General features: G+C 34.7%; 1 protein-coding gene across 1 annotated transcript; it reads left to right on the forward strand.

Moving 5' to 3' along the window:
• Window positions 1-12,170: 12,170 nt before the first annotated feature.
• LOC133301096 (GLABRA2 expression modulator) lies at window positions 12,171-18,196 on the forward strand. Its single transcript, XM_061500699.1, has 4 exons — window positions 12,171-12,568; window positions 12,701-12,802; window positions 13,843-14,114; window positions 17,750-18,196. Exons 1-4 carry the CDS (start codon window positions 12,289-12,291, stop codon window positions 17,942-17,944), a joined length of 849 nt encoding a protein of 282 aa, XP_061356683.1. The 5' UTR covers window positions 12,171-12,288; the 3' UTR covers window positions 17,945-18,196.
• The last annotated feature ends 2,355 nt before the right edge of the window (window positions 18,197-20,551 follow it).

Consider the following 20,551-nt stretch of genomic DNA (forward strand, 5'->3'; position numbering starts at 1 on the left):
CTATTCTTAACCTTTGCTTCAAATCCAAATGATCATTCATGTTTCTCATGCCTTTTACCTTATTGTCTTCATTTTAAATTTCTTCTAAAAAAAAAAAAAAAAACTCAAACCTTTCAAAAACTTTGCCACAGTACAAAAAAAAAAATTGATTCTAGTGTGATCCCTTGATGAAATCAACCTTGAATTTGATAAGCTAATAGATGCAATCAAACGAGCACAAGAAGATGATTGCGCTACTAAATCATCAGAACTTAACTCCAAACAATTGTCAGATGAACGATGCATTTGAAGTAGCATGCAAAGGTATCAGAAAAGCATCTCAGGCATTGGTAGCAAATGCTCCCGCACATCTTATAAGCAGTATCACTCTCTGTGGTCAACATTATAGACATTTGTCTAGACCAACCAATATTAATGGTAACAAGAGATTTAAAAAAAATGAGAAGAAAAAAAAAAAGCTCGTTAGATCAAAATTCCAAATGAATGGTCTAAGCAAAAATTAGGGCAAGAGAAAAAAGAAACATATTAGGCTGAAAACCTGAAAAAGCGGTCTAAGCAAAAATAAGGACAAAATAGACATGTGTATTCTCAGGAAATTCTTGAAGAAGACACTGGGAAGAACTTTATTTCAACGCTACACTGGGGCAAAATGGCTAAGATCGCTAAACAAGAATGTGATGATGAATGTAGTAACAGATACATTGGTTGAATCATCAAGTGGTCACACATAATTAATTTGGTGAAAATTAAAGAACTAATACTGGGGCAAATTTTTGTGTCTCTCATAATCTTTCCTCTACTACTCCCTTTCCTCTTCCATAATTCTTATCATTTTCTTTCTCCTACAGTGTAATTTCAACTTTCATGCTAGGTCATCCATCAAAAATTTTCCTTTTCTACTCGTGAATATTCATAAAGTTTTGTCTCAAGCAAATAAATTTATGTTCAAGAGTACCACTTAACATTTCTTTATGGTAGTAATCCTTCAGTTTTTGGGTTGGATCAAAAGAAATCAGGGCCGCAAAAAAAAAAAAAAAGGAAAAAAGAAAAAAAGCCCGTTAGGCTGAAAACCCAGAAGGGCGGCCTAAGCAAAAGTTAGGGCGTAAAAAAAAAAAAAATTAGTCCAGCTTGGTTACGTAATGGACAATTCACGTTCAAGTTTCAACTTATGGATGATGAGATAAAGCTTGTAGCCACCTTAGTCACTAAAACTGGGGCAAATTTTGGATTTGCATTGGTCGCTCGAGGAAATCCTTAGTAAAAAAAAGAGAGAGAAAGAAGAAAGAAAAAGTAGAAAAAGAAAGCAAAATTGGAGATGGAAAAAAAGGAGAAATGAGTGATGTAAAAGAAAACGAGATAAATTGGGTCCAATGATTATGGTGTGAACAAAGATTTGATTGGTCGGAGATTTTCCAAGTGGCCATTTCGTGTGGATCTTTTCTTAAACAAAAAGAGAATTGAGTTCAATAACTCCAGTGTTAATAAAAGAAATTTACTTGAAAAAAAAATATTTTTCATCATTCTTAGACATTGTCCTTATCATTCATTCTCAAGCATTGTAGACTATTGCATGTTAATCATCTTATTTTAATTTTTTAAGCTCATATGCCATGCAATCATTTCAATCTAATTCCTAGGTTCATAGCTATTTACATTCATGTCATTTACTTCTAACTCAGAGGCTAGTTGCAATTTAGATTTCTGACGTAAGTGCCATACAATTTAATTTTCTTATTTTGTTTGTTAACCCATATTCAGTTGGTTACAAGCATTTACTTTTCTGTCCGTTTGTCAACCCATATCCAGTTGGTTGCATAAGTCTCTTTATTTTTCTTATGTCAATCCATATCCAGTTAGTTACATAAGTCTCTTTATTTTCCTCTTGTCAACCCATATCAAGTTGGTTACAAAACTTTTTTTTCAGTGTTGAACCCATATCCAGTTGGTTACAATTCTTTATTTTCTTCTTGTCAACCCATGTCCAGTTGGTTGCAGAAGTCTCTTTATTTTATCTTTGTGAATCCATATCCAGTTGGTTGCAAACATTTAATTTTCTGTCCGTTTGTGAACTCATATCCAGATGGTTACAGACCTTTACTGGTTGTAAAAGTCTCCCTATTTTCCTTTTGTCAATCTATATTTAATTTTAGGAATATTTAATTTTCTATCTGTTTGTGAACTCATATCCAGTTGGTTACAAACCTTTACTTTATTTTCCTCTTGTCAACCCATATCAAGTTGGTTACAAAACTTTTTTTTCAGTTGTGAACTCATATTCAGTTGGTTACAATTCTTTATTTTCTTCTTGTCAACCCATGTCCAGTTGGTTGCAGAAGTCTCTTTATTTTATCTTTGTGAACCCATATCCAGTTGGTTGCAAACATTTAATTTTCTGTCCGTTTGTGAACTCATATCCAGATGGGTACAGACCTTTACTGGTTGTAAAAGTCTCCCTATTTTCCTTTTGTCAATCTATATTTAATTTTAGGAATATTTAATTTTCTATCTGTTTGTGAACTCATATCCAGTTGGTTACAAACCTTTACTTTATTTTCCTCTTGTCAACCTTTATCCAGTTGGTTGTAGAAGTCTCTTTATTTTTCTTCTGTCAACCCATATCCAGTTGGCTATATAAGTCTCTTTATGTTTCTTTTGTCAACCCATATCCAGTTGGTTGCATAAGTTCCTATATTTTCCTTTTGTCAACCCATATCCAGTTGGTTGCATAAGTTCGTTTATTTTCTTTTCGTGAACTCATATCCAGTTGGTTATAAACCTTTACTTTTCTTTCTTTTTGTCAACCCATATCCAGTTGGTTATAAAAGTCTCTCTATTTTTCTTTTGTCAATCCATATCCAGTTGATTGCAGAAGTTTCTTTATTTTATCTTTGTGAACCCATATCCAGTTGGTTGCAAACATTTAATTTTCTGTCCTTTTGTGAACTTATATCCAGATGGTTACAGACCTTTACTTTTCTTTCCTTTTCTTTCCTTTTGTCAACCCTTATCCAGTTGGTTGTAAAAGTCTCTCTATTTTCCTTTTGTCAATCCATATCCAGTTGATTGCAGAAGTTCTTTTTATTTTCTTGTTGACGACCTATATCCAGTTGGTTGCAGATTTTATGCTATGTCCGTTTGTGAACCCAAATCCAGTTGGTTACAAACATTTTCTTTTTCATTTGAGATCCTATATCCAGTTGGTTTCAAATATTTCTTTTCCACTCAACTTGTCAACCCATATCAAGTTGGTTACAAAGCTTTTCTTTTCTAGTTGTGAGTCCTTATCTAGTTGGTTCCATATTTCCTTTTTCATATCGGAATGAATACAAGCATTTAATCTTCCGGCTTCATGTCTTTTATTTTCGAGCTCAGAGGCTCGCTGTATTTAATTTTTAGATTGCACCTCACCCGTAAATGTTTTCTATTGTTCTTGGACAAAATTAGGATTCATGTCTTTATTGTTTCTTACAACAATATATGCTAATTGTGATTTGTCATATTATTTTAGTAAGAAACAAATAAAGAGGGGCAACTGTGAACACCCAGTTTTGTCCCAAATATTTAAAAAATGACAAAAAAAAATCTAAATTGTTAACCTCTGTTTTCTTAAAATAAAAGAAAAAAAGATTTAAAAAAAAAAGAAAAAAAAATTAAAAGAGAGTATATTTATTTTTATAATTTATAATTAGCTGATATTAAAAAGGGAAAAAAGGAAAAAAGAAAAAACAAAAAAAAAAAAAACAAAAGAGTGATCAAAGTATAACATGCTGAAAATGACATGCCCCCACCATTGAAGGAAAAAACAAAAGGAGTTTAATGCTATCAGACAATTTTAAGCCCAAATTGGAAACAAGCATTTAAATCTTGGGGAAAGACTTGAGAGACAAAACATCAAAGTAGTGAGACCAAGGCAGCCTTTGCACAAGGGAAGAGAAGCATGCTTGAAGCAGGTGGACCACCGATAAAAAGAAGGAGCCTAACTGCAGGGCGGCAGAGACAGAAGGGAGTGGTCTTTTGGCTCTATAAGAGCTATGGAGTTGTAAGGTAATATGGAGGGGTAAATAGAAAACAACAAGGAGAACTCCACAATCTTCTTCCATTTGGATTCCACAACCTCCTCACGGTGAAAAATCAGAAAACTCAAGGTGAACAGACCCCAAGTTTCTTTGAACCAAAATATCCACAGATCCCAAAAACATAAACAATCAAAACCAACATAGAAAAGCCATACACCACTACAGTGGTAGCCACCAACCAAAGTTATTCCGGTCGCTGCCTCCAGCGCCACTGATCACCGTCGACCGTCACTGCTCACTGTCGCCTAAAGCTCCACCAACCAAAGCCACACCATTGGTCACTGTTCGTCACCACTGGCAAGCATAGTCGGTCGCTAGGCTTCGGAGCACCCTTCTACTACACAACACCATCGATCCAGATCGTGAGCTTGGAGAGGGTATGTACTGCCCAAGGATCTTACCTTTGTGTAGGTGTGTTCATATACAACTCATTAGATTTTATCGCTTTTTGTACCCGTGTCCTTATTCAAGTTTCAAGTCATCACACGTTTTATTCTTTTTTTCTTCTTCTAAACTTATCTCTTCTTGAACCAAAAAGGTGCAGTTATGATATGGCCATCGTTCCTATTTATTTTTATTTGACTAGTAGAAGTGAACTTGTCATGAAGCTTATGAAGCTTACTATTGACTGATTAGACTAGTCATCCTTTATTACATTTAAAATAAATAAATAAAAAATAAGTTAGAAATATGATCTGATGCTTTTTTTTTTTTTTTTTAAATAGTGCATAAGGACATCTTGCTGCTTTATAAAATACAGTGCACATCCCATTAGAAAGAAATAGGTTACGTCTTTCAAAATTATTTGTTTAATTTTAATATGTTGTTAATTAATTTGGAGACTTTTTTTTGGGTAATCTAATTTGGAGACTTTATATAGGAGTACAGGTCTGATTAGGTAGCCTTTCCTCTTGATGTTAAAACAAATAATAAAAAAATAAAAAAACAAAATAACCAAATTGTCCGTGTTTCTTCATATTTCATATTCATATCACTAAACGGTTACCTTTTTGTGTTGGGTATATATTTATCTATTTGTTGATGAAATATAATTAAATATTCCTAAAATTACAAAAATAAAATAAAAAATAGTGGTTACATTATCGTCTCTTCTGTTTCTTTTATTATTATTACTTGTTTGTTTATGTTATGATATACATTATATACAACATTAATAAAAAAATATAAAATACAAAATACAAAAAAGAGAGGATAAAAACATGAAAATAAATCAATAAAGCCTTATTTTAAATCCACCCAATGACTTTCAACTTTGATATATATGGTCATCCATTCTCAGGGGATAATTTAACCGTGACAGTTTGTTAATCCCGTAATCTTTTGAATCATTTTAACCGTGACGGCTTGGTGATTCAAGTATTCACAACCTCGGTTAGAACAAAATATTTTGATAAGACCTAAACTTTTCAGATAAGTATTCACAACCTCGGTTAGAACAAAATATTTTGATTTGAACACCTACATGTTTTTTTTTGCCTCAGACTTAAAACTCTTGGAATTTTCCAAAAGCTTTGGAATTATGGGGCACTAGGATCACATAGCCAAATCTAGAGTATCCCTTATTGTAACGAAGTACTTATACCTTCATCTGGCTTGAACACTCATTGGTCCACATGCATCAGTATGTACTAGTTCTACTTGAACAGTTGCGCAAATTCCTTTAACCTTGTAAGATAACTTGGTCATTTTACCTTCTAAACAAGACTCACATATAGGTTTTAGTTCAAAAACTAGGGATTTTTGAGTTCTTCTTTTAACTAAACCATATTTCCTATGACCAGAGATATGTTTCATTTGAAAATTTTCTTTCTTTGGTGAAGGAACTTGTTCATTATATCCTTTAACTCAGCATTATTAATTTGACGAGGTATCAGACACATGTAACAAAAAAACCATTTAAATAGTGCACCGGAACACATAAAATGAAGATAAACTTCTTAATAAAATTGAGGAATTAAATTATACTGTCAAACCATGTTTAACCGAACAACTAACAAAAAATAAATTCCTCTTAAGATGTAGAACAAATAAATAGTCTTCCAAAACCAAATTCCTTGAAATGATTTGTCCTACTGCTAATGCAGACACAAGCTCCTCATTGTCAAGCTTAAAATCTCTTTGTCCACTACTGACAGACACACTATGTTTGATCAATTGCAAAGAGCAATAAACATAGTTAGTGGTTTCTGAATGATTGATTCATCCACAAAATAAGTCTTAAATTACCCATACCTAGTTCTTTTCATCACCTTTGTGCAATTTTTTCTTCTAGTGTCCTTTTAATCCGCACTTGAAGCACTTGTCTTTCAGCTTCTTCAGTGCGACTAGTTTGACAACTGATAATCCTATCATTTTGTTCTTGTTAACACACTTGGGTTTCCCCTTGGATTTAACAAAACTCTCAGCAAAACCTATACTAACTGCATTCTACCTAATAGAACTACTAGACGCAGTATACATGTCATCAAGAGTTTGAAAAATCTCTGCTCCATTCTTAACCATGTTTACTTACTCCCGCAAGTGTTTGAAAAGATTGACAAGAATATAGTAGCGAACTGCAATATCTTCCTTTTCCCACACAAAGTGTTGCATCTCAGTTGCCTCAGACACATTCTCTGTAGGTTGTCGGGGCTCTGGAATTGTCAGTACAAATTTTAGTTTTTCATGTTCCAGAACAATATCAAGGTTCATTTTTCATTATTCATAGTTGGTACCATCTAGAGGCTTTTGACTCAAAATTATTTCAAAAGGATTAAAAGAAGATATTTTTTGAAAATCATACAAGGGACACCATTACAAAAAAGTAATACAATAAACAAATTAAGCGCATATAGATTCTCTTAACTACTTTTTTATTGTTAATAATCTTTTAGTTTCCCTCACAAAGCTCACGCTGGGCAAATTATTTGTGATAAACTAAAAATTTTATTTAGGTCTTCAGAATAATTACCAAAGTTGAATGCAGTTAACCATTATTTAATTTCAAACATTATCCTTAGTAGCAAAGCATTGCCGACGTTAAGTCGTACATCACTTTACTAAAACTTTGAAATTATTGAGGTTTAATCTTATAAAATTCGATTATGCTTATCCATTGGGACTTCAGCCATAACCATTTCATTAATAAACCCACAAAGGGAGCCCATAGGTTCAAAATTAATTGCTTAATTTAAAACCTTCAACTATTCAATATTTTTTTGAAAAGAATTTTTGTAGACTTTGTTCAATGTAAAATCCATTATTTAATTTAAAAATTATCTTTAATAACTTAGTATTGCCAAGCATTGGACCATATAATACTTTATTAAAATTTGAAATTATTTAGATCCAATCCAATAAAATCCAATCATACTTATTTGGAAGGGCTTAACATTATTATTTTATTATTAGACCCACAATACGCCTGGAGGTTAAATTAATTTCTTGATGTAAATCTCCTCCCATTCAACATCAATAATTTTTCAAATTTCCTAGAATTGCGAATTCGAGAGCAACCTTTGTTTGATTTCACAATTGTCTAAGTAAGCGGTAGCCGATGAACGTGCATCACTTGACTTATTAAAATTTTGAAAACATTAAGGTCCATCCCAAAATTTGGTCATTATAGGCAGCGCGTGCGACACACAATCATGATATGTAACTTGTATGACACATGACCATGATATGCAACTTGTGTTTGCACATGATCATTTTAAATGACCCACAATTTACTCACAAGTTCTTTTAAATAATTCTCCCAGGAAATATTCTCAATTATTTTTCTAGATTTGAATTATCCAAAATAATTGACTCAATTATTAATCTAGATTTTAAAAATTATAATAAAAATTGTTATTTATACGGATAATTTAAAATCAAAATAATTGTCACAACGACCATTAAACATAAAGTTCGTTATACACATATGTTGAAATATAGAATTAATGTCATAATGACTATTAATATAAGTGATTAAATATAACAACCATATATTTCAAAATTTAATTTAATTGTCATAATGACTCTTAATCTAATCGATGAAATATAACAGTCATTATGCTATGTAATTACCATTGAATTCATCAATATGGCATGTTATCACCCAGATAATTATATCAAACATATAATTCATTTATTTATAAAAATAAAGCAATTATAAAAGAAATTTTATTCTATGGTTTCTTAAAGAAAATTAAATTACAAGCCAATATTTTATGGTCAAAATATTCTCTGACTTGTATTCTTATTTTCCTTCTTCTTTGTAGGTCCATAAGATTTTGGTTCAAGCCTCTTTGGCAACCATGTGCTTAATGGCCCAAAATATCAAAAACTGACAAGAAACCTTAACCTTTTTTCTTGAAAACCCTAGTCGTAGTCCACTGCGTCGTCACCCGAAGTTGTCTTAGCACGAAAATCTAGGGACATGATCACCATGAGGAGAGGGATATGTCGCCACTGGAACCACCGAAAAAAAGACATCTCACACGTTGCTTTTTTGTAGGCGTGTGAGGCCCATGCACACCCACTTATAGCGGCATTTGGAAGCGCATCCGCATTTTTTCTAGCTATTCCGGTCACCGTTATGCTTGTCTTTCCATATACTTTCTCGCCATGATATTGGTTTCTTCAATCGGCCACTGATCGATCACAAACACATCCAAATAAATTCAGATGTACTTTTTTTGCTTCTTTTTTATCTTCTTTTCATCACAATTTTATAAAACAATGAAAAACATACAAAAATAAAAATAAAAATCAAGTAGGAAACCTAATCATAAAAGATTAGCCCCCATGTTACAATATCAAAAGAATACATAGAAATCTCTACCATGAATTAAAGCTAAAAGCCAAAATAAAAGCATCAATTTTTATGAAAAATAATTATAAAAGATGCACATACAAATCATATGACTAACAAATATAGAATCCTAAGTGCCATATTTCATGAAGCAAACTAATTACATGAATAAAAACCCAAAGAACTAGGTCCACATCCAAACATACAATCCGACTCTGATACCAATTGTTGGCGCAATTGGATCTGCGGAAATGTAAAGACCATTGTGGTTTGGTGTGTTATGAAGCATCATTGTTCTTTGTAATACAAAAGTATATCTCTTGTAACACAGATCTGCCGCTTTGTGCCGTTGTGGTGATCCTACTCTCCTCTCCTACCACACAATCTCCTCCTTCACAAACTGGCCTTGTCAACGTCACAACGTGAACAAACCTCCTTGATGAAGATGCACGATCAAGTCTCTGAAGATTGCCTCTGGAAGATGGTACTATCTTCCAGATTATTCTCAAGGGGAATGAGGCAAGTGTGTGGGCACTCTAGGTTTCATATATGATCTCATAGCAACTACACTAGAGGGTGAAGTGAGACTATTAATATGGGAACCAACAAACCCTATCTCTAAGCTTCTTGGACTCTTCTCATACACTAAGCCTAATTGGACTTTAGTAAAAGAGAATAAACCCAACATATGGGACGTGAAAAAGCTGCCCCACGATCCCCGACGTACAACTGAGCAATGAGGAGATCCCACATGTAAAGGTACAACTGTCTCATTGAGCATAGAAGAAACAAATAATCAACTGAGGCACCAAAATCCCACGAAGGTTCACATTAAGTTGACTCATAAGCTGGCCTATAAAGACAAAGATTACCTATATGAACTCAAGAATCAGTTACCGAGACAGACAACTCATCTAAATCTCCTCAGCTGATTGAGCTTGTCCCAAGAATGCAAAGCATGTGAGAGGGACGTAGTCAACCAACATTGACCATTATTCCCAATGCAAATAGATTCTAATTAGCATCTTAGTGCTTGAGCTCAAAGAGACTACTAACACAGTGCGACAGTCTGAGTAATCAAACTTCTGGACTAGGGGGAAATTATTTCAGACCTACATGATGGGTCCCATAGGCTCTAGAAGATAAGGGCCCAAAGCATCTCTAATTCAAAATACGAATCACAAACAAGGGGCCTTCTGCAAACAAGAATATCGTGTCTAACCCAAACATTATCACCTTAGGTAACCCTATCTATAAATTGAGGGCTAAATCACACAACTACACACTTTTGAAACCCTACACTCTCACTGTCATTGTATACACACATAAACCCATTTGGCTTCTAACCTATTGTCTTATGCATATTGATCTGTCATAATATCTGGTTATCTCTTTCATAGATATCGATAGTCATCAAATCCCACATTGAGAATGATTCTCTTTTTATATATAATAATAAGAGATTTGTTTTTTTTCATGTTGCATGAGAAAATAAACCCTTCCTACACACACCATTAAAAGGTGTGTCACTCATTTTTTTGTTTTTTTAAATAGATGGATCTCACACTTGATGTATCTATGACATGAGATTAGAATTCTCCTATAACATGAGATTTATTTTTTTCCTAATAATAATCAACAATGTAAAATTGTAAAATAACTAAATTATATTCTTATAAGATAAAATAATTATAATAAGAGTTGAATTAATAAATAAATATAAATTAATAGAACATCATTCTATTAATACTAATGCTAATGTTATGACAAAGTGTTAAATTAATAAATAAACAGAAATAAAAGAATGATATTACCGTGACAAAATTTGTCAGTAGTTTGGTTTCTGGTTCAATAGGTTGGATTGATTATTCGGTTACTGGCCATTTCAAATTCACAAACTAGCGGCTCAATAAACATAACCAGATCTTTTAGTGGTCCGAATTTTAGTTGGTCTGGTCGGTAGAATTCGATTTTAATAACATTTACGATAGGTCTCTCACTCCTTCATATAAAATTGAGTCCTCTCTACCCGATAACTCTAGTTCAGTTGACAATATAACTGAGTAGGAGGAGAGAAAATTCAAATTTGATTCTTATCAAATACATTTTTGGTTAGACACGATTCAATATTTATCCCATAACATATTCAAAGAGTTGAAGTTTTTAGGATACTCAAAAAGTCAATTCACATTAAAGAAATAATTAGGATCGATATAAAAAAAATTGAGTCCTCTTTTTTCATTAAGGAAACATTGTTGTAATCTCATTGAAAAAAATAATTTAAAATCCATTTTAAAAACGCATATAGTTGTTTTTTTAATTTTTTTTGGAGATTATCTCTCAATAATTTTATAGGTTGCCTATGGATCCACGGGAGTTCTGAGCGAGTCTAGGATTAAATTTTTAAATTTCTCCTAAAAATAATATTTGAGGGAGGATCAAATACATACTCTCCCTCCATCTACTTAATCCACATGCTCCCGTGCTATTTTATTATTGGAAAAAGTATTTATCATTTTAAATGACATAAAATTATGTCATTTTAAAAGAGAGATAAACATAAAATAATTTTTTTGTTTAAAATTTAAATTAAAAAAAAACCAACCACTTTCTCTCCCATGATTTCTATTCCTTGTATCTATCTCTCTCTTAAAACGATCAACATTAAACCCTTTATTATTTTTGTAATCTAGTTCAAGCATGAAACATCCATCTTTAAGTGAAGTAATAAAAAATATTAAATAATACGAATGAGTCGATGACTTACGAAAGAAGAAAAAAATTAAAATATATAAATAAATTATCATATAAATATTTTTATAACTTTGCGTTTTTATTTCTATAATAATTGTTAGGAAAAATGTTTGTCATTTTAAATAACATAAAATTATGTTATTTTAAGAAAGAAATAGACACAAGAAAATATTTTTTTATTTAAAATTTAAATTAAAAAAACCATCCACTTTCTCTCTCACAATTTCTTGTGTCTATCTCTCTCTTAAAATGACATAACTTATATCATTTAAAATGACAAACATCAAACTCAATTGTTATTATTTATAATTTTTATATAAAAAATTATGCACAGGGTAATATAAATGAAGCATGCAACGTAAAATTATGAATAACACCAAACAACTATCCTCAAAATTCCTCCCTTATCCTCAATATCGAAAAGTCAACTTCTTACTTCATGGACGAAAAGCGTTCGTGCTAAAAAAAAGCGAACACGTTCAGCCAAATTACAATCTCTCGTTTCCTTTCATTTCCTTCCTCTTTTTATTATTCATTATTTTTTTCTCTTTTTTTTTTTTAAAAAAAAACTGTTTCAAAATTCAAGCTCCAAAACGAAGCCTTCAAATTAATCCCAACCAAAACGTCATCAAACACGCGCCACCCTCAAAATTCAACAACATGATGGAACCTCCTAAGCCCGAAACGGACCTCGAATCTCATGTGCCGAACGGAGACTCCACCGCCGGAGGCGTAACGAAGGGATCGGGATCGGAATCGCAGGATCCGACGGGACGCACTGCATCATCGTCCGGTAGCGTCAAGAAATCCGTGCATTGGAGCCCCGAATTGGTTACCGAAACCACGTTCACATCTTCCCCTCATGAATCACGTTTCAATCCATACTTTTCTTCTTCTTCTTCCTCTTCTTCTTTCTCTCAATCCTCACCCTCATTCATGGGTCAGTATTCTGCTATTCTTTTTTATCTTTTTTATTTTATTTTTTTAATCATTGCGTTGCATCGCATGCATGCGTGTGGAATGTATATTTATGTTTTGTGTGGTGATTATTTTGGAATCGTTTTGTGATCAGAGACGGTGGTGACTGTTCGTAATGTGCTGGGAAGATGGGGTAAGAAGGTGGGAGAGACAACTCGGAAGGCTGAGACTCTCGCTGGAAACACTTGGCAGCACTGTAAGTTTTCTGTTCTTTTTTTTTATATATATATATTCGTTTTTTGTTGTTCTGTTTCTTAATTCTTAAGTAGATGCACATGAAATGATGCTGGTGCTCGCATTTGATTAATGAATTATGAGAATCCTATTGAAATTTAGTCATTAAGGAAATTAATATTAGGCTTGTACAAATTCAAGTAAGAGTGGAATTATTATGTATTTGTCAGAAATGTCACTGGGGTCCTTTAAAGAAGTGTGATCATATATTCATGTGGGATAAAGTAGTTGCTGGTAATAATGTAACCTCAGGCCTTCACAAGCCGAGCCAAAAGCTCCTAAAAGGCTTCTAGTTTCGTTTAGCACCCCTACTTATATGTCCCTTGGAGGGTCTATGATCTTTTAAGTTATTTTGGCTATAAGATGTTTTGAAGTGTTAATGATCGGTTTCATTATTTTCTTTTTAGAAGTATTTATGTTTTTGAGTGGGTTTTGTACATCCTAAAATATGTAAGTAAAGAAAGAATTCGTCAATAAGGTTTATATAAAGGGCAAAGGGCAAACCTCTGTGCATAAGACTTCCCGACTTGCGAGGGTAGGAGTGAGGGTAGATTGTACGCAGTCTTATCCTTGTATTTTTGCAAAGTCGAACCTGTGATCTTCTAGTCACAAGGAGCAACTTTACCGCTGTTCCAAGGCTTGCCTTCATCAATAAGGTTTATAACTTTATATGTAAAATTATATTATATTTGATACTCATCCCTTATATTTTCACTCCCATTTTTTAGAAGGGTGTACCAAACTAACCCTTGTTGTGACACTGACTTTAGATGCTGTTTTCTGCTGTTGTATAACTTATCCAACATTTCCTTGGTGTACACATTATCATGTCAACCGGTTGTTGTAGTGAGCAGTATCGTTTTTCTCTTTCTGTTTTAATAATCAATGTCCTTGATGGATCATCTTTGACTGATTACTTTCTCTCCTCTCATCATACTTGTTGACATTGAGTCTTCAACATTACATAACTGAAATGTCCTTGTTTGTTACATTGTGTTTAAGTGAAAACAAGCCCTAGCTTTGCTGAAGCTGCTGTGGGAAGAATTGCCCAGGGAACAAAGGTCCTGGCAGAAGGTGGATATGAAAAGATTTTCCTGAATACATTTGAGACACTTCCAGAGGAACGGCTTAAGAATTCTTATGCATGTTACCTATCCACATCCGCTGGCCCAGTAATGGGTGTTTTGTATATATCGACAGCAAAGATTGCATATTCTAGTGACAATCCTATTTCTTATAAATCTGACAACCAAACAGAATGGAGCTATTATAAGGTATATATTCAATACCCTAACATAGAAAAGGGAAAGCATTGGCATGGCACGAAGTACTATTTTTCACAAGTTTTTAACTTTAGTCCATCTGGTTGGCTTATGAATGTGTACTTCAGTTGTTTTATGTCAAATTTTGTCAGGCAGTAACTCATGAAATCGTTATGATGTGAAGGGCCCTTACGTTTTATCTTCTTGTTGGTATGCATTGTAATGTTACAACTTAAAATCTTGGGTTGACTGAAAAGACTTAACTCTTTTAAACAAGGAGATTTATATAATAGTACAATGAGTTCAGTTTCACTGTATTTTATTATCTTATCTAAATACTTGATAAATTTTTATATTCTTGGCATGTGCCTTTATCATGTTCCACTTGTGTTCATAATAGTTCTGTTAATGCTTTTGGGTCATCTGTGTGGTTCTCTCTCTCTCTCTATTTTTTTGGCTACAATCTGTGACAGTGAGCCTTGGAGTGAGTATTTTTAAGGTTGCTTCTTCTGACCGAAAAGTCTCGGGTTCGAGTTTGGAAACAACATCTTTGCAAAAAAGTGCAAGGGTAAAACTATGTACAATCGACCCTCACCTCTGCCCTCACAACTCGGGAAGCCTTGTGCATTGGGATTTGCCCCCTTTTTTTGCTTTAATCTGTGTGACTTTTAATTCATTTGAGTTTTGCTTTATTCTTAAATCATACTAAGATAACTTGAGAGTATATTTTTTGTCCTTCTTTATAGAATAATAACCCTAATTATTTAATAGCTCAATTTTGCTGTTGTCCAGAACTTGAAGCAACATAGTTTTCAGGCACATGCCTTCTAAGCACCACATACCTTTGGTTCATTAAAAATGTAAGGCTAGTTACCCCAAAAGAAAAAGACAGGTAAGCTGGATAGTGCAAACCAACACAAAGGATAAATTAAGTCCTGAGAATTAATGCGGGAAAAAACCATACCAGAAAAGGATAAATCAAAATATTCCTCTTTATTTCATTTTATCCTCTCTTTTCACCTCTCTCTTATAAAAGTTATGCTTGTATGCAATTTAGTTTGGTCTGCTATCTAAAGGAAAGGTAATTTGAGCCATGAGAGAAGTTTTAATTCATTCTCTATATCTTCTGTCAGTTGTAAACAGTGTCAGACTTTAAATTTGAACAAGGATATAAGCTATCTGAGTGAAAGATTAAGTGTAATAAATAATTTGTGTGCATTTAAATTTAGTTGAATTCAAGTTTTAGTCAAGACTTATGGAATCTTGCCAAGTAGAGCCAAATTTTGAGATATTTAATCTCAGCTCGAACATAAAATAGTTGAATTCAAGTTTTAGTCAACACTTATTCAAGTTTCTGACTCAAGCTGGAGCTTAACTCAAGTATAAATATTCAAGCTAGTGGCTCGATTGAGCTCTGTTATAATTATAATTCCTAAATATTTACTATTTTAAATGATATAGATATGATAGGAACAGATTTGTTACTGTTATTAAACAATGGAAAATAGGGGGAACTCCCTCCTGATTACACTGAGAAACAGAAAACAAAGATAGAAACACCTGCAGAGAGAGACTGCTTCCTCCCTGCCCTGAGGCCCATATTCCGTTCTGATGATAGCCTAATACCCCCTCTCCTCATCGGAGCCTTTCTACCATTTCCCTTAATAGATTTCATGTAACGCCTGGCAACTTGCAAGGATTAACGACTGTCCCCACACACTAACACGAGACTTTTCAGCGTGCTTTGTCCTCACTCGCACACTTTCCGGGAAAACTTCCCAGGAGGTCACCCATCCCAGAATTGCCCCAAGTTAAGCACGCTTAACTATAGAGTTCTTCCATTCCGGGCTACCGAAAAGTAGATGCATCTTGTTAGTATAGGTAGTACCAATTAATTCTTTTAAGCTATCCCAAACCGTGCAGTCTCATACCTGCACAGTCTTTGGAATCCCTCTCTTTCGGGTGTTGATTCGATTCATCCATGCATGTAACCCCCCGCTGGAAGCCTGTCAGGAGCCGCTCCTTGTCCATGCCCTTTAGCACCGGCGATCACTCCCCGCCTTCGTCAGCGCTCGGGATGTTACATGCCCACCAGCTTCCGCCTGGTTCGTCCTCAAAACACACCGTACTGGAAGAGAGGCCCTGCTCTGATACCACTTGTAACGCCTGGCAACTTGCAAGGATTAACAACTGTCCCCACACACTAACACGAGACTTTTCAGCGTACTTTGTCCTCACTCGCACACTTCCCGGGAGAACTTCCCAGGAGGTCACCCATCCTAGAATTGCCCCAAGTCAAGCACGCTTAACTATGGAGTTCTTCCATTCCGGCCTACCGAAAAGTAGATGCATCTTGTTAGTGTAGGTAGTACCAATTAATTCTTATAAGCCATTCTCAACTGTACCGTCCCATACCAGCACAATCTCTGGAATCCCTCTCTTTCGGGTGTTGATTCGATTCATTCATGTACCCCCGTCCCTAGAAGCTTGCCAGGAGCCGCTCCTTGTCCATGCCCTTTCGCACCAGCGATCACTCCCCGCCCTCGTCAGCGTCCGGGATGTTACATGCCCACCAGCTTCCGCCTGGTTCGTCCTCGAACCACACCGTACTGGAAGAGAGGCCCTGCTTTGATACCACTTGTAACACCCGACCGCTTCAAGAATTAATGACTATCCCCACATACTAACACGAGACTTTTCAGTGTGCTTTTTCCTCACTCGCACACTTCTCGGGAAAACTTCCCAGGAGATCACCCATCTCAGAATTGCCCCAAGTCAAGCACGCTTAACTATGGAGTTCTTCCGTTCCGGGCTACCGAAAAGTAGATGCATCTTGTTAGTATAGGTAGTACCAATTAATTCTTATAAGCTATCCCAAACCGTGCAGTCTCATACCTGCACAGTCTTTGGAATCCTTCTCTTTCGGGTGTTGTTTTGATTCATCCATGCATGTAACCCCCCGCTGGAAGCCTGTCAGGAGCCGCTCCTTGTCCATGCCCTTTAGCACCGGCGATCACTCCCCGCCCTCGTCAATCTTGTAATGCACATAGGAAATCTTGTATACAAGATTACCCTTGCAATTTACAAATAGGAAGTTTCCCAGATTCAAATCCGCGACCTTTCAGTCACAAAGAAGCAATATTGCCATTACTCCAGCTCACCCTCTACTTGGATTAAACAATTAGAAAATTGCAAAACATTTCCTTCAGTGACTAGCAAAGTTTAAAAGATTCCTCTATGCTTAATTTTTACGTCCAAAACTAAAATATTTTATTCACGACAAAAAAGCCTACAGTTTATCTATTGCTTAAAATATAAAGCTAAATAAGATCTGCAACTTTACCTTTACTTTGCATTTAATCACACTCAATATTCCAATTTGCTTAAGCTCTTCTCTTCGCTGCAATTTCTTATCTGTAGTTACATTAATACCATTCTTTTCTTTCTTGTTCCTACTTTAGGGAATTTTTTAATTCATGTTTATTTACCCCCTCTACTTCTATACAGTTTTTTCTTCTCCTTGTAATGCACATTTTATTACAATAGCACAATAGGCATTTCTCTTATCTTGTTTAATTTGTCTGATCTTGAATAATATTTTATCATGTGTTATTTTGTCAGTTGATATGGCGTATTATAATTTGTAGGTAGTCATCCCATTATATGAGCTAAAAGCAGTGAACCCTTCATCAAACACAGCCAATCCTGCTGAAAAATACATCCAGGTGATCTCTGTCGACAAGCATGAATTTTGGTTTATGGGCTTCTTGAACTATGAAGGTGCTGTGGACTGCCTGCAAGAAGCTCTTCAAGCCGGCAACTTTTTACAATCACAAGCATAGTCTGTTTATACGTTCTAGAGTTTCAAGCCCCCAAATATGTGCTGTCTTTTGCAAGAGTTTGTAGATTTGATCATTATGGTCTTGGAGCTGTTGATAAATATCCCGCCAATTTTTTTGGCAATTTTGTGGATATGAATCTTCCGTAGGGTTCATTATACCTTGGATCTTTTGAGGGGATCCATTAGATTAGTTTAGAAAAGTATATGTTGACTCTTTCTGTTTCTCGTTATCTTGCATGCTCTAATTCAAAACGGAACCAGTTTGCTCGGTTCGAATTAGATGGTGCGACTGATGCGGCCTTGAACAAGCCATTCGACCAATTATGATTGAATCCCATAACCATTACTTTTTTGATTTTATAAAAAAAAAAAATCAATATGTTTACATTTTCCGAAAGTTTTAATATATTTTATATTATTATGGGTGGATTATTTTTATACTGTCAATTCGATTCAACTAATAAAATCAATTTTATTTAGTTAAACCTATTCTAAAAATCTTGTCGGCTTAATCTCCAATCCAGCTTAAGAATATTATGACAATTTATAAAATATATAAAGTTAAGATTTAAAAATTATAACAAATAGGTCTAATATTTTCATTTCGTATCAATAATAATAAAAATAAAAAGAATTCTATTAAATAATTATAAATAAATTCATGACAGTTATATGAAACATATATTGAAAATACAAGTTTGATTATTTTTAGTTTTGATACGTAACTTTCGTTTTTCAAGTCTGTATTTATCTCTTGAAACTAATTATAAATGTACCCTTTTTGGTGAAGTAGATCCGGAAGGGAACCAAAGGTTAAAGGGAGAAAAAGCCCCAGGTAATCTCAAAGGCCTTAAAACTCCCTTTCGGTTTGTCTTAAAATTCTTCTGATGTTATCTTTTCTTCTTCTTGTTTTACCTTTTATTTGCTTCTTTATTTTCCATGGATTGTGGTTGGTATTTGTTTGGAGGTGAATATCAATGTGTAGTTAAAGAGCTAGTAATTGTATCTACAGAGCTAAGGTAGAGATGACGGGCAATAAGAAGTCCAGTACCTCGAGCCAGCAGTCTGATAGAAACACTACCAATGGGTGGGTGGGTGTGTGTGTGTGTGTGAATCACCTGCTTAGTGGATAGGATGTGCTCTGAGTAAGTGTGAATATTGTAGCCATGGTGGGGAGAGAAAGTTGGGACCACTTAACTTGTCCATAACACAAGCCCCTCAGCTTGGCATTGCGTGAAGTCGGAATGCCAGGGTGAAAGTAGAGCCCAATGCCAATCAAATAATATTTAGTATTGTGCAAAAGGATATGAATGGCAGAAAAATCTGGCTTGTGACTGTTTTCGGGTCCCAATTTGCTTTCTCGGTTTGCTTGTTGCTCGTAGTCGTCTCTGGGTTTGTAATTGCTTTCAAGTTTGAAGTCGGAGGTGATATCTTGGAATGTCGACTTAATCCTGTAATAAATTAAATCAATAATTGTTTATTACGTTCCTGAGTAGGGTGTGAGAACCCTATATAACGATGTTTTACGCTCTGGTCAAGATCATTTAGAATCTTAAGGACTTATGTACACATGTGCCCGGACCCCAAAGGGAAACTGGTGCCCATGGCCTCAGAAGGACATATGGCTTTATGCTCACATTTCATCGTTTAACTCGGGTGCCTATGATCGTGGAAGAGCATGGGACTTAACACTCACAGTTCATTATTGAACTCGGGTGCCCAAGGTCTCAGAAGAACATGGGACTTGATGCTCGTTGAACCCGGTGCCCATGGTCTCGAAAGAACATGAAACTTAATGATTGCGGTTCAATGTTGAACCGAGTGCCCATAGTCTCAGAAGAACACAAGACTTAATGCTTCTAGTCGTATTGTGATTGCTTCATAATTGAATTATGATGTCAGTGAATGTGTTGCATCCTGAAAAATATAAAATATGCAAACTTGCAAAAATATGTCGCATGTAGATTATTAGGATGCTTGTAAAAATGCTATGATAAAAATAATAGGAGTTTTAGAAAGAACTGCATATATGGTGTCGTAAAACCAATCTTGTTGGTAGTCGAGGTGCTTGCTGGTAACCAAGATGGTCTACCGATGGATGAGATGGCCTCAAGGGGTTGAGATGCTTCTTGGCTGAGGTTCTACTAGAGGAATATGAGACTTTTTATACCGGGTTGTACTTGTTATTTCAATTTTCCATTAAAACACAAGCAAAATTCATGCAGATGTACGTAGATGCATTGACGTGACTTTGTGAAAGAGAGCCCGAAACAAAGAAGAATATTGTTGCCTCGTAGCTATTACTATTACAGTCACTCAAGTTATGGCTGATAAGGATGCATCAATTTTACGATAACATAATTGTTATTGCCATTGATTATGTTCACGTGCTGGTAGGGGGTTGATTCTTTCGGCTTGTCCTTACACACCCATTAGTGGAAACAAAGATTCTTGAAGAGATCAAAGAAAATTCTCTTCAACCCCTTATTTCTCCATATCATCCTCACCAAGGTGATGACCTTTCCCATGAACAAGTCAAGCTACAAGAAATAAAATGCACACATGCTATGCTATAGGAAGAATTAGCAATCTATTTATAATAACAGAG

The sequence above is a fragment of the Gastrolobium bilobum genome, unplaced genomic scaffold (assembly GCF_033153095.1).
Source record: "Gastrolobium bilobum isolate Gb01-03AN ecotype WA unplaced genomic scaffold, APGP_CSIRO_Gbil_v1 utg3781, whole genome shotgun sequence".
NCBI lineage: Eukaryota > Viridiplantae > Streptophyta > Magnoliopsida > Fabales > Fabaceae > Gastrolobium > Gastrolobium bilobum.

Excerpts from the sequence above, each read along its gene's own strand:
- LOC133301096 (XM_061500699.1), top strand. The coding sequence starts at position 12,289 with ATGATGGAACCTCCTAAGCCCGAAACGGACCTCGAATCTCATGTGCCG. Across the intron at positions 12,569-12,700 it reads ATCCTCACCCTCATTCATGG|AGACGGTGGTGACTGTTCGT; the intron begins GTCAGTATTCTG and ends TTTTGTGATCAG. Across the intron at positions 14,115-17,749 it reads CAGAATGGAGCTATTATAAG|GTAGTCATCCCATTATATGA; the intron begins GTATATATTCAA and ends TATAATTTGTAG.